The sequence below is a fragment of the Nannobrachium achirus genome (assembly GCF_963921795.1).
Source record: "Nannobrachium achirus genome assembly, chromosome: 2".
In the NCBI taxonomy this organism is placed as follows: domain Eukaryota; kingdom Metazoa; phylum Chordata; class Actinopteri; order Myctophiformes; family Myctophidae; genus Nannobrachium; species Nannobrachium achirus.
Window position 1 is genome coordinate 26,775,566 of NC_137811.1, and position 14,476 is coordinate 26,790,041.

Sequence of the window (14,476 nt, forward strand, 5' to 3'; positions counted from 1 at the left end):
TGTTCAGTGGAGATATACTATGCTGTTGTACGGTACAGTATTTGATGTAGCAGTAACGCAGTGAAAAACAAGATGGGCCCTCGCAACTCACTTTTAAATGCTCCCGTTTTTTATTCACCGCACAGCGGCAACAATACGACGCTTCGACCTTGCAGTCTTTTTCAAGTCAGTGACGTACTGTATTGCCTCCATGGTGTAGTATTTGACGTAGTAGTGATGCAGTGCCTCTATGGTCTTGTATTTGATGTAGAATTGATGCAGTACGGTACCTCTATGGCAGTGGTTCTCAACCTTTTCAGGCCACGACCCCCAAAAGAATTATATTTTAACTGGGGACCGCCCCCCACCCTGACGAGCACTAAGAGTTGAGGCATTACATTTTGTATAACACGGCTCTATTGTGAAAAGAGCAGATCTACATGCTCACAACGCCTCGCGTAGTGAGCATGTAGATCGGCTATATTCGCAATTTCTGCTTCTAATATTTGACAATTTTGGCCAAAGTTTAATTTGCCATTTTAGAGGTATTAAAAAGTCCTTAAATTATCACTTTAGAAATGTGCAGAAGCCCTCTCTATACACTTAAACTTTATGTTGGTTTGTTTACTGTTGAGTGGGAAAACAATGTTTCACATTAAGTTAATCATCTGGGGGTCCTGACCCACAGGTTGAGAACCACTGCTCTATGGTGTATTATGTGATGTAGCCTCAGTACCCAGGCTTTTACTTTCGTCTCTAAAAGAAAAGCCAGGGCAAACCTGCCGACATTTCTGGCATAGGATGTTTGTGGGAGTCAACCTTCCATTAGCTTCCATGTGCCAAATGTTGTGGCAGGCACAGATCGGTGAACTGATGGGATCCATAGGGCTGTCACAATTATTACATGATCGTCTAATCGTGATTATTTGACATTATCGCAATTATTTTGTCATAATCGTGAACGTTGAAAAATGTCAGAGATAGTGGAAATAGCAGATCTACAAGCTCACAACGCGTCGCATCGCGACGCGTTGTGAGCTTGTAGATCGGCTATTTCCACTATCAATGTTATTTTTTAAGTAGTAAGTCGTCAAATATGTCAGTAATGTATTTGTGTGTTTAGGTTATGTATCATATCTGCCATATGCAACTTCAAAGCCTAAAAGCCAAACAGAAATGTAATTATCAACGACAAAAACACAATTAAATCGTCAATCGGCAATTATTTGAATGACAATTAATCGTCATGTAAAATGTCATATCGTGACAGCCCTAGGGATCCACCGGCTTCTTTTCTGCATGGAATTTGCATCTGCCCCTCTAGACCGGCTATATGTGATAGCCGTAGAGACGTAGTACGGTACCTCGATGGTGTTGTATTTGATGTAGAAGTGGCTGGCGGTGCGGCCCAGGTCCGTGGAGGAGAAGTATCCGGTGCGCTCCTCAAAGCGGATCATCCGGGCCTTGTCCAGCTTCCTGGCAGCCTGCACCACCAGATCCCTCCTGTACAGCTCCAAGCCTGGGTCCATCTGGACAACACAAGTTTGATTTTTCATTAGTATTTTTCATTTTTGTTTTCTATTACATTTTTTGTTGTTGTGGCTTATTACCTCTTTTTCTCCCCAATTTGGTCGTTGTGCCAATTAATTATTCTCCACACACATTTTTGTATGTGCTCACTGCATTTGTATGGTATTGGCTCACCTGCCAGTGAGGAGCCCCCACCAGGAGGACGTAGAGCCTCCCACCCTACTCCCCCCTGCCTTGCCCTGACAGGTGCCGCCCCAGCCAGTAGAAGTATGTGTACTGATAAATATGACCCTCCCCGCCCGGCTTCCCTCCCCCGAACACAAGCCAATTGTGTTTGTGTGGACACTCCACGCACACACACACACACGCACACTTAGAGGAGAGAGAGAGAGAGAGAGCGAGAGAGAGAGAGAGAGAGAGAGAGAGATAGATATGGGGAAGAGAGACTTTAATCTGTATGCTTTGGTGAAAAACATTTTTATCTTCCATGATGCTCATCGTGGAAGTGGAGAATATAAGCACGGGTCCATTTGGTTACATGTGTAGTCCTACACTCTCACTCTCAGTCAAACATACAGTATGTAACAGTGCAGTAGGCACCATCAGCAGCAGGGAGGGAGCCTCAGTGACATGTCCTACCGTGTAGTAGGGCATTCACGAATAGTGATTTTTAGTATTCTAATTATTCGACCTCAGAGTATTCGAATAGTTGAATATTCGACAGGACTGGCCAAACTGTCAAATATTAAGTAAGCAAGAGGCGAACATTGTGAAAATAGCCGATCTACATGCTCACAACGCCTCGCTATTTTCACAATATTTCTGTGGAACCGAGTCACATTAAATGTAATAGGCCTACCTACAATTCCAAGTGCTTGTCAGGGTGGGGGTCCCAGTTCAAACATGTTTATTTTGGGGGTCACGGCCTAAAAAGGTTTGAGAACCGCTGGTATAGAGCATTAACAAATTCATCCACCAGGGGCATTGACAACTCATTCTTATGACTTCTTATCTAGTAGCCAAGCTTTATAAACTATATATTTTTTAAAGAGAAAACAAAAAAAATAAAAAAATAAGCGAATATTCGACTTCGGTGAACAACGTCGAATAATGACTTTGATATTTGAATATTCGAATACTTGGTGAATGTCCTACCGTGTAGGCCTTGTGGTTGAGGCCGTAGACCAGTGGGTTGGCCCTCATGCGCACATACAGGTAGGTGTAGCTCAGCCACTTCACTGCCTCGTCCACGTTGGTGACGGTCCCCAGAGCCACCTGGAGACAAGGAGACATTACATATACACTCTCACCAGGGACGTGCTGGCCATTGGGAAAAGCGAGACAACTCCCGAACGGCCGGTTCATTCCCGGCCGGTCCAGGCTGGCCATTAGGAAAAAAAATAAACTGTTTGCACAAAAGTAAAAATTAAACTGTTTGTACAAAAGTAGTGAAAACAGCAGATCTACAAGCACACAACGCCTCGCGGTGCCAGGCGTTGTGTGCTTGTAGATCGGCTGTTTTCACTAGTTTAAATCACTTTTAACTCAGTCGGTGCCATATTTAAAGTGGGATGACCTCTTATATTGCCGGTTCGCCAACAAAGGGTTAAAAAAATAGTGTGCACGCTGGTGCACACATTCGTGCACAGATCATGCACTATGCATGTGCATGCTTCTCACAGCTTTCAAACAAAAAAATCCGCTTGGAAATCCGTTCAGGCATTCAGGAGAAAGGAGCCCTTATGTTTTCTTCAAATGTAAACAAACATGGCTGCCATGTTTGAAAGATGGGGTTGGTATGGGGGTTAAACATGCAATTTCGCGATCGCGATCATGCCTAGTACACTGTTGGAGGTCCAATTTTTTTTTTTTCAAAAATCTTTTTTTCAATTTTTTTTTTTTTTATTATTTTAAAAAAAAAGACGTTCAGAAGACGTCTGGCAGGGAGGTCCATAGTGAAAAAGACGTTTTAAAGACGTTTTTATTATAAGAACATCTTTTTTGGCAGGGTATGAGTTAAAATGATAAATACAAAACAAATAGTTTTGGACATACAAGGTTTCCACCCGACAACGACGAAATATAACTTATTGGCCCACTGGCTTGTCACTTTGTCACAAATCTTTGAGTAGCAGCAGCGCTATAGAGATCTCTCTCTATAGCGTGCAATGAGGGCCTCTCCAACTCTTTTTCCCGGGCTGAATCACTGGCCCAGCACGTCCCTGACTCTCACTGAAGTCAAAGTATCAATACCACCATGTAGAAATACTCTGCGTACCAAGTCTGGTGTTCAGAATTAGTAAAAGGACAAAGTAATTGGTATCAAAGTGGACTGAATGTACCAAAAGTAAAAGTTGTCATCGTGCAGAAATCTTTCGTTAAATGTATCAAATCTTTTGAAAATAGCAGATCTACATGCGACGCGTCGTGAGCTTGTACATCAGCTATTTTCAAATAGCCGAAGTCTTTATAGGGCTGAAGTGGTTCATATGTTTTGAAATAATATTCAAAATCTAGTGATTTCATTGTCAAATAATTGTAGTGGAGTAAAAGTACAATATTTGCCTCTGAGATTTAGTGGAGTAGAAGTAAAAGTATTGTAAATTGTAACTACTCCAGCAGAGTAAAAATACAGTACATATTAGTTTGCTTTCCACCATTGAAAACTAGCCTCTGCTACCATCTTGTGGACAGTTGAGGAAATGCAGGGTATTTCAGTTGAAATCCCACAGTGGAATTATGATGGAATCGTTATGATAAGAGGTGTGCATCAAGTGTAACCGCATGTCTTCTCCTACAAATAAAGCTCCTTTTAATTTAATTTAATTAGCTAGAGCGAAATGAATAAAAGGTGATATTTATATATTTAGAGACACAATTCCTTTTTAGATATACAACAATGCAATGATTTTCCATCATTGCATATCTGATGTTGCTTACTGTTAATAGATAAAACTTTTATTATATAAAGAATATATCTTATTGGAGAACTCCATATGTTTAATAACTACACTGTGGTTACTCAGTGGGTAAATGGAAGAAAATATGTGATTCTTTTGTTTTTATCCTAGTTTCACAATTCCAATGCATGTCAAACATCTGTCGGAATCCTGGTGACTTTCTGTCAAAATGAATCGGAGAGCAAAGCACCAATTGATCAACAGTATAAAACATAACAAAAGGGTTTTAGGGTTTAATGGACTCTAGTATTGGTGACTGGCTCTGCAAGCACTGTAGTCTACTACCCTGTAGTCACGGGGAGAAAAAGCTCTGGGCTATGGGTGTCATGTCGCCTGATGTACGACATCATCTCCCCTGGCCTGGCCTCCCTCCAAACCCGCCTCACAATAGTTGAGCTGTAGAGCAGCATCGGTGAAAGCTACGCACAGCCCCAAATCTAACTTTGAGTATGGGAGAGGCTGGCAGATTGCTGACGTGCAAAAGGTCGGGTTAAAGTCATTGCGCACTGGTGGTGTGTACTCTGTACCGCATCGAAAATAGACGATCTAAAAGCTCACAGTGTGTCGCGATGTGACGCACTGTGAGCTTGTAGATTTGGTGCGGAACGTCATCATAACAGGGTTGGGATCCTTTAGGATTTTAACTCAGTCTGTGCCAATGACGGTTTTTGGTGGGTTTTTTCAAAAGCCCAGGGTGCCAATGACGGTTTTGACGGTTTTTGTGTTTTTTGTATAGAAAAAAATAATAATAATAATATATATATATATATATATATATATATATATATATATATATATATATATATATATATATATATATTTTTTTTTTAAAAGATGTCAAAATGACCTGAGATCAAAGAGATGCTTTTCTCTGTTTGTGTGTTCGCTCCCCCGTTTAGCTGATTGAGAAAATGTGTGTTCATGTGTGTTCATTCTAGTGGATGGACACTTTTTTTCATTCAAACAGCTCTATCTCTGGAACCATTTGTCTGATTGACAAAATTATTTTTGCCACTGAATCACAATAAGTGTCTGTTTCTGTGGGGAAAATTATATAAAAAAATATATATATAAAAAAAACATTTTTTTTTCATTGCATAGTAAAGAAAAACATACAAAATCGTGGCACATCTACCTTGGAGCCATTTTGGCATTTGGCACAGAATGAGTTTAACCATTCCGGTTCTTTAACAATTCCATGTTAACGGTTTGATTCCTTAATGGTTCCAAATGGACCCTAACAGGTCTGTAACTCTGACTGAGTGTACAAATGGACCTGTGCATGTCCATTTGTAAACATTCAGAGTTATGGTTGTCCTTGAAATTCAAGTTTGTTCCTTGGCACCAACTACTTATCGGCCTAAAGCCCATGAACCACCTAATTCCAATACAAGTGACAATGATCTGGTACTCCCCAAATATAGAACAAACATGATGGGAACATTACTACTCTGCCAACATAATGTGAAATGCCCTGACACCATCCATTAAAACTGGCCTGTAAATCCATCTATCAGGAGACCACAAGGGGAGTGAAATGCAATTTCCCACAGAAGGGTGCTGTCATTCACTGCTGATGTTTTCCCTTTTCTCCTTTGTAGTGTTTTGTATTTGTTTTAGCCTTAATGTGTGACTGTACCTCAGGCTGTTTACATGTATGACTAATAAAGTATTCAATCAATCAAAAAACGACAATAATGCAAATAAACAAAACCAAAATAAAGGCACACAGAATACCCTGGTGAATTATTTAATACTGGCAAGCTCTTCTTCAAAAGCCAACCTTGGTTTCGCGGTCGGGGGACACATAAATAAGTGATGTGCTTCTCTCATGTCAAGGCAGATGGTCACCCACCTAGAACCAGTTCAGAGGGAGTTTTTTTTCCCCATTGCTGTCATGGCCAAGCTCTGGGTCTGGGAGGGAATTTAAGAGTATGGTCTTGACCTGCTTTAGTATGTAAAGTGTCTTCTTATAACATCTTGTGATTCGGACCTATATAAATGATTGATAATGTCATTTTGTCTTTCCTTAGGGATGGATGTCCAGTGAGAGACACCAGTGAGGTGTGTGTGTGCGTGTGCGTGTGTGTGTGTGTGTGTGTCTGCAGACAGTAAAACCCTCAGCGTTTATTCATCCATTTGTAACGCAGAGTGTACCGAATGTTGGTTACCTTAGCCAGCAAAAGCAGAAGCACACTGTTTACAGAGGTAAACACAACAATGATTCTGGAAACCGACAGTTATTAAAATTATTATTTCCAAACCACAATAATGATTTTGTGGGGAAAGCAATCATTTTATTCCACAGCTCTTTAAAAGCTCTGTGAATATAGTATCTTATTTGTATTATTCGTTTACACTTACAGTCTGTAAAAATGTGACCTTTACATTAACCACTTAATCCCTCTATTTTTCTTAGTGAACCGGACCTCATTTGCAACCGTACTTGGACTGCTTTTGGCAAAAAAAATAGCCGACCTACAAGCTCACATTGGTTGGCACCAGTGTACGTGTCAGAGCTTCTATCCTTGCCCTGCCCCTTCTTTGAATATACTTACTTACTTACTGTTTAGACTCTTTTTTTTTGTTTGTCATTTTCAAAATGGTAAATACAAAACGAACACAGAACGGTATTTGGACATACAAGGTTTTCACCCGACAACGACGATATGTTCACCCCTTCTTTACACACAATATTTCTACATTGCTACTGTACTTTTTACTTAAACTAAAAAGAACGTGTGTACTTCTTCCTTCCACCAGTGTCAGTGTCTAACCAGACACCATCTGTTGGCTTCCTTCGTGGCACGTCGCTTCATTAAGCAGCAGAACGTGCTACAATCTGGACAACTGTGAGGCAGGTCGACACCACATATCCTGGGGGAGAACATTATATTCTCGTAGCCAACGCTTTTAACTAAGGATTAGTAGTAAAGGAAAGACTACGCATCATTCTTTTATGAATGACTCATGTGCACGAGTGTATCTGGTTGTGCATTCATATATCGTTGCTGCCAAAAAAAAGAAAAAAAAAAAAAAAAAGGTTCTGCTTGTGCATGTGTACCTGGGTTTGTGAGTGTGCAATTGTACGGTATAATGATTTGAGTGCAAGTGTCTCTGTGCGTGCGTTCGCACGTGTGTGCGTTGTGCATGCTGGTGCATTTTAGTGTGCGTTGAGGTTGTCCACCAAGCTTATTTATTTTTAAATATTTGTTTGTGGGCTTTTATGCCTTTATTGATAGGACAGTAGACTGACAGGAAATGGGGAGAGATGGGGAGTGACACGCAGCAAAGGTCGTCGGGATCGGGACTCGAACCCGCAACACTCTGTCAGGCATCAAAGCTTATGTGGCAAGCACCTGGCCCGGTAGGCCAGTGGGCGCCCCGGTCTACCAAGCTTTCCCAAGAACTTGTTCTCGATGGGATTAAGAGTTATGCCAATTTATACTTACTATATATTGCGTGACAATCTGCAAGCTCAAAATGCATAGATCAGCTATTTCCACTATTCATATAAAGTTATTAACACGATGACTGCCAGGGGCCACAAGAGGCCGCTAAAGTGCCAGACATCTCTCCATAGGCCTTCGCTATAACATCCGGGTACCCAGGCAGAAGTGCATTGGGATTTCACTGTGAACAGTGTTATGAACGTGAACCGGATGAAGAGAGCTAACAGTTAGCTATCGGCTTTTTTTTTTTTAGAAGCCCGATTTGAGGCTATTTAGCCGCAAAAAAAGTTTTTTTCCGCTGCCATAGGAACACAGTTCAGAGAAAAAGGTCTCTAAAGACGTGAGAATCTATTGGATTAGGCGGCGCGATGCGGCGGCGTTACCCGATTACGGGCCGGTGGAAAGAGCTCGCGGTTTTCGGCCTGGATCAAAATTTAGACGGGGGCTTCGTCGAGGCCTCCGATTATTTAATTCATTTTATTAAAGAAACCGGAATTGTTCGGTTTTGGTACCTCGGATACGTCGCGCAAAAATAGAGTTTTTTTGGGGGGGGGGGCTCTAAACTTTATTCTAAACCATTTTCAATGGAATAAATCGTCGGAACACGTAGAATGGCTCGTTGGAAAGCGATGGACGAGCCAGGACCACCCACGTCTCTACAAGCAGCGCAGGCCGCAGGTTAAGTAAAATAGCAAAAAAAATATTGGATTGGATTGAAATAAATACATATCATTTTGGGGGTCCTTCACGTGAAGAAATGTGAGAACCGCTGACATAGTCGTCTCTCAAGAGCAGACTAACTGAGCTCCAGTTCAGTGAAAAGGACCTTTTCTTTGACGATGGCTGGCCAGAATGCTGACATAGAAACATAGTTTTTTTAGAAGGATTCAAAAGACACTTATAGAATCGGGTCAAAATTCAAATTTTCATGACTTTTCAAAAATAGCAGATCTACAAGCTTGCAGCTCGGCACTCTGTGCCGCGCTGTGAGCTTGTATATCTGCTATTTTTCAATAGTTAAAGCATAAAATAGTGATACACAATATGTGTACCCGTTCTAAATGGGTTAATGACATAGTTCAATATTGAAAATGGGTGGTTTTCCCCTTTAAATTTTATAATCGTGTGTGTGTTTGTGTGTGTGCGTGTGTGTGCACGTGCCTCTGCGTTGAGGTTGTCTGCCATGGTGTCCAGGAACTGGCTCTCGATGGGGTTCTGCTGGGTGAGCAGGGTGAGGTAGTGGCTCAGCTTGTCGTGCGTGGTGATGATGGTGCCCTCGCCGTGCTTGTCGAACTGCGGCCGCCCAGCGCGCCCGAAGATCTGCATGACGTCCAGGATGCCCAGGTCCACCAGGGAGCCGCGCTTGGCGTCGTAGATCTGAGTGCCCTGTGGGCAGTGTTAGATCGGACAGCACATTTAGAATTAGTAGTCGTTGTCTTTTGAACACAATTTTATTTGGTTTTTAGTCTAGTTCAACCCATTTAGAACGGGTACACATCATTGTGTATCATTATTTTATGCTTTAACTATTGAAAAATAGCAGATATACAAGCTCACAGCGCGGCACTCGGTGCCGCGCTGCAAACTTGTAGATCTGCTATTTTTTTTTTTTAATCGTGAAAATTAGAACCGATGACCCGATTCTATAAGTGTCTTTTGAATCCTTCTAAGATTTTTTGAAAAACCTATATTTCTATGTCAGCAATCTGGCCAGCCATCGTCAAAGAAAAGGTCCTTTTCACTTAACTGGAGCTCAGTTAGTCTGTTCTTGAGAGACTACTATGTCAATGGTTCTCAAACCTTTTCATGTGAAGGACCCCCAAAATGATATTTATTTGGCCACGGACCACCATCCCAAAATATTTAGTTCCAGGGACAACCCAGAAGCAAAATTTGAGTTACAAACATTCACTTTGAAAATACATATATTCAAAGATTTGCACATATTTTCACGACTTTTTCAAACATAGCAGATATACAAGCTCACAGCGCGGCACCGAGTGCCGCGCTCTGAGCTTGTATATCTGCTATTTTTCACTGGTTAAAGCATTCAATAATTCTAGGCCTAAATGGGTTAAGTCATCTGAAAAGTTTTTGTTTTTTTGTCTAGAGTTAGGTTGAATTTGTAGACAAAAATGTACATTGGCAGGCCTCGATGGAGTCAAAATGGCTGATTTTGAACTTGGTTGCATGCTGAAAATAGCCGATCTACAAGGAGTCGCAGCGCAGCGCCTTGTGAGTATGCAGATCTGCTATTTTCAGACTTAGTTCTACTGGATCTCTTCTCCACTAGTCCCTCCCTAACATTTTAGTCTTGTTTTTATTTGTTGACGAAATTGTCAGTATATTTAGTCTTGGTTTTGGTCATCATAGCTTAGTCTAGCTTTTGTTTAGTTTTCGTCATAGTTTTAGTCAATGAAATTAACACTGGTGTCCTATTGTTGCCGTGGAAACAAGAGAGATGGAGGGATGGGGAGGGGGATTATTCAGATTATAAAGCCCTCCCCATCGCTCTTGGCTGGCAAGGCAGCGAGGAGAGAAAAGCCTGTGCCAGAGGGAATGTGACTGACCCGTAGGGCTGTCACGATATGACATTTTACATGACGATTAATTGTCGCTCAAATAATTGCGATTAACGATTTAATTGTGTTTTTTCGTTGACAATTATATTTTTGTTTGGCTTGTAGGCTTTGAAGTTGCACAAGGTAGATATGACACATAACCTAAATATACAAAGAAATGACAGGCATATTTTACAACTTTATACTTAAAAAATAACATTGATAGTGGAAATAGCCGATCTACAAGCTCACAACGCGTCACGATGCGATGCGTTGTGAGCTTGTAGATCTGCTATTCCACTACTTTTTAAAAGTGTTTGAAACTATATTAACATTTCTCAACATGGAAACGATTATGACGATTATGCAAAATAATCGCGATTACCTCAAATAATTGCGATTAGATGATTATGTAATAATTGTGACAGCCCTACTGACCCGTCCCGTCCCCCACCAGAGAAATCAACCCAACAGTGCTTATTGTTACTGTACTATGAGAAATGACAAAACAATGCACACACTGTGATGATAAAGGAAACATACAAGAAGAGGCGTGCCATAGTTTTGGACTTTTTCTGTTTTGTATGTGTGTATGGAGTTAACATTACTCTAACAGACCCCCCGGTGTGGTTATACTATGCAAATATGTCTTCCCTGTGTATTGTTGGTTTCTTCCAGAAGGCAGAAAGCCTCCGAGTCAAATGAATGTCATCATAACATCATCCCCTCCACTTTTCTACCATACAGAAACACTGTGGGTGGGACTAACCTCAGCTGGGTCACCTGAACCAGGCTTATACAGGTGGATGTGGTTACATAAAAACATAATTTTTATAATGTTTTGAACACACAGACACACACAAACACAGCCCTTAACAACTTATTTTTCATGACTTTGAAACTAATTTCTATTTGAAAAATAAATAAATATATATATATATATATAAATATAATATTATTTGGCTGGATGGTACACAGTATAACATACCATTCTATGGTCTGACAACATATGAATACATAACACTGCTTATAGGCCTACAGTACTTCCTGTTCACTGCAGGCTCTCTGGCTCAAATGCAAACAACATGCAAAACAAGAAGGCTAAAGGGAGTGGGGGCGGGGGTTCAAACCTTGATGATGACGGCGTGGGCGGGCAGGTTGACGCCCCAGGCCAGCGTGGCGGTGCACACCAGCACCTTGAGGTAGCCCCGGGAGAACATGCTCTCCATGAGCGTGCGGTCGGCGCGCAGCATGCCCGCGTGGTGGATGCCGAAGCCCTCCGGGAAAAACTCCCTCATCTGCTTGTTCCTGGAGCGCTCCACCTGCAGGATGAGGAGAGGACCAGAGGTTAGAGCAGGGGTCTTCAACGTTTTCAGGCCGGGGACCCCCAAACTGATGGAGGGATGGAGCAGGGACCCCCTACTACCTCGTAGGGTGGGGGGGTCGGGGCTACGACATATTTCTTTTTTAAAACATGTACAAGTTACAGCGAGCAGGGTGGGCCGTACCACTACCATTTCTAAACATGCTACTTATTAACTGAGAACCATGTCAATAATATCGACAATCTGTCAATTGCATAGTAATCATGTATTCAAGCTATTCAAAATGGATACTATCATGATTTCTTTTAACTCATTGAATGCCCTTTTCAAGATGGCCGCCAAGTACCAGGATGCCACGTTCTTAAATTTCTAGTGCACGGATCAATCTTTAGTGCACGGATTGTGCACGCCCATGCACCATATATGCACCATATGTGTAGTACTTTTTAACAGCTTTCAAACAAAAAGATCCGCTTGGAAATCCGTTCAGGCATTCATGAGATAGAAAGAAGCCTTCAAAGTCAGACAAAACAAACACTGCCACCTTCCTAAATTTCGAGTGCACGGATCAATTTTTAGTGCACGGATCGTGCACGCCCATGCCTAGATCATGCACCATATGTGTAGTACCTTTTAACAGCTTTCAAACAAAACAATCCGCTTGGAAATCCGTTCAGGCATTCATGAGATACAAGCCTTCAAAGTCAGACAAAACAGCCATTTTTGACATTTTGAAAGATGTGTTTGTTATGGGGCTAAACAAGCAATTTCGCAATTGCAATCATGACTAATACATTTGAGGCATTTTTAGAAATTTTTTTATAAAAAAAATTTTTGATTTTTTTTTTTTTTTTTTTCAAAATGGCTTCCAACTCGGGAAACTCGGGCTGTGGCAGCCTGGGAGTACTGTAATAACTCGTGAAACTCGTGCCTTGGCAGTCAATGAGTTAAGATAAATGTGAAAAATGGCAAAAAAAAAAAAAAAAAAACATTTTTAGATTTTTTTTTTTAGATTTTTTTTATTTTTAGCAATAATTTCGCGGACCCCCTGCAGTACCTCCGCGGACCCCCTAGGGGTCGCGGACCCCCTGTTGAAGACCCCTGAGAGGACCAGAGGTTAGAGAGAGGACAGGAGGGCCATGGGAAAGGCAAGAGGGACAGGAGATCAGTGGTCGGGAAAAGTACATTGGAAGGGGCGGGAGTGGCTCAGGGGTAGAGTAGAGCTCCCCCAGAGTTAGTGTCGAAGTTATAGTGTCGAATCCCTAGTTGCTCCCGGTGAGCAGGTTGGTGCCTTGCTAGCCCTAGAATGTAGAATGTTTCGGTCGATTGACACTTCGTGTAATCCCTCAAATAGAGCCATAGAACGGTCCCTATCTGCGGCGGTTAGCAGCGAATCTGCGCGGCCCTAAAGCGCTGCGCGTTACTTTTGTACTCACCCAATAATTTATTCCTCAGCCTGGGAGAACGATATTGTCCTGTAGTGTCATATCCATTTGAAAGTTCTGGCTGAAAACGTGTACTTTGTAAAATATCTCCACTTATCACGAGCCAACACGGACGACTTACACGACCGGGCAAGGGGCCCGGAATGACTGCTGGACATATCAAAACTTCCTTTTGGAAGCACAAAACGTACCGGGCACACAATTGACAGGCAAGAGGAAGAGAGGACCAGAGGTTAGAGAGAGGACAGGAGGAGGGCCATGGGAAAGGCAAGAGGGACAGGAGATCAGTGGTCGGGAAAAGTACATTGGAAGGCAGGGTTCCCACACAGTTTTACCAATTCATTTTTCCAAAACCTTTCCAAAACTTTTCCAGAATATTTAACCCAATTGCCAGGACTATATGACAATAATTCAGCTCAATAACAGGTTGCTTACTCCTATACGCAATGCCCAAAGACAGGTAGTGTTATGCCAGTGGTTCTCAACCTTTTCAGGCTGTGACCCCCAAAATAATCACGTTTTAACTGGGGACCCGGCACCCTAGCGAGCATTTAGAGTTGAGGAATTTTGTATAACACGGTTCTATTGTGAAAAAAGCAGATCTAGTTGCGAGGCGTTGTGAGCATGTAGATCGGCTATTTTCACAATGTCTGTCTCTAATATTTGACAATTTGGCCCATGTTTAATTTGTCATTTGAGAGGTATTAACAAATTCAATAACCCAAGACAATGCATAGCTATTTTTTTCCAGGACATTCCAGGACCCTTGATAAATTCAAAAACGTTTCCAGTACTGGAAAAATATTTTTCTAATTTCAAAATAATTCCAGGAATTTCATGACCGTGGGAACCCTGGGAAGGGGCGGGAGTGGCTCAAGGGTAGAGTTGCTGTCTTAGAACACGGAGGGTTCCCAGTTCAATCCCGGGCTGCCCCAGAGTTAGTGTCGAATCCCTAGTTGCTCCCGGTGAGCAGGTTGGTGCCTTGCATGGTTTCCTCTGCCATCGGTGTATGAATGTGTGTGTGTGAATGGGTGAATGTAATGCACAATCTCTGTAAAGCGCCTTGGATAACAGCGCTATATACTGTAAATGCACCATTTACCATTTACTCAAGCAAAAGTATCAATAACGCAATGTAGAAATACTTCTGTTAAAGTAAAAGTATGGAATTCAAAATAAAAAAAAGTATTCGTATCAAAATATACTAAAATCTACAAAAGTGAA

At 41.8% G+C, this 14,476-nt stretch overlaps 1 protein-coding gene across 1 annotated transcript in view; it reads right to left on the reverse strand.

Annotated features, from left to right (window-relative positions):
• The window catches only part of ascc3 (activating signal cointegrator 1 complex subunit 3), a 296,191-nt gene that overhangs the window by 107,516 nt on the left and 174,199 nt on the right, over positions 1 to 14,476 (reverse strand). The window contains exons 16-19 of the mRNA XM_080751624.1: positions 11,613 to 11,804; positions 9,083 to 9,307; positions 2,665 to 2,784; positions 1,344 to 1,508 (exon numbers count right to left, since the gene is read on the reverse strand). Coding sequence (XP_080607750.1) covers positions 1,344 to 1,508; positions 2,665 to 2,784; positions 9,083 to 9,307; positions 11,613 to 11,804 — 702 coding nt within the window. The remainder of the gene's footprint in view (positions 1 to 1,343; positions 1,509 to 2,664; positions 2,785 to 9,082; positions 9,308 to 11,612; positions 11,805 to 14,476) is intronic.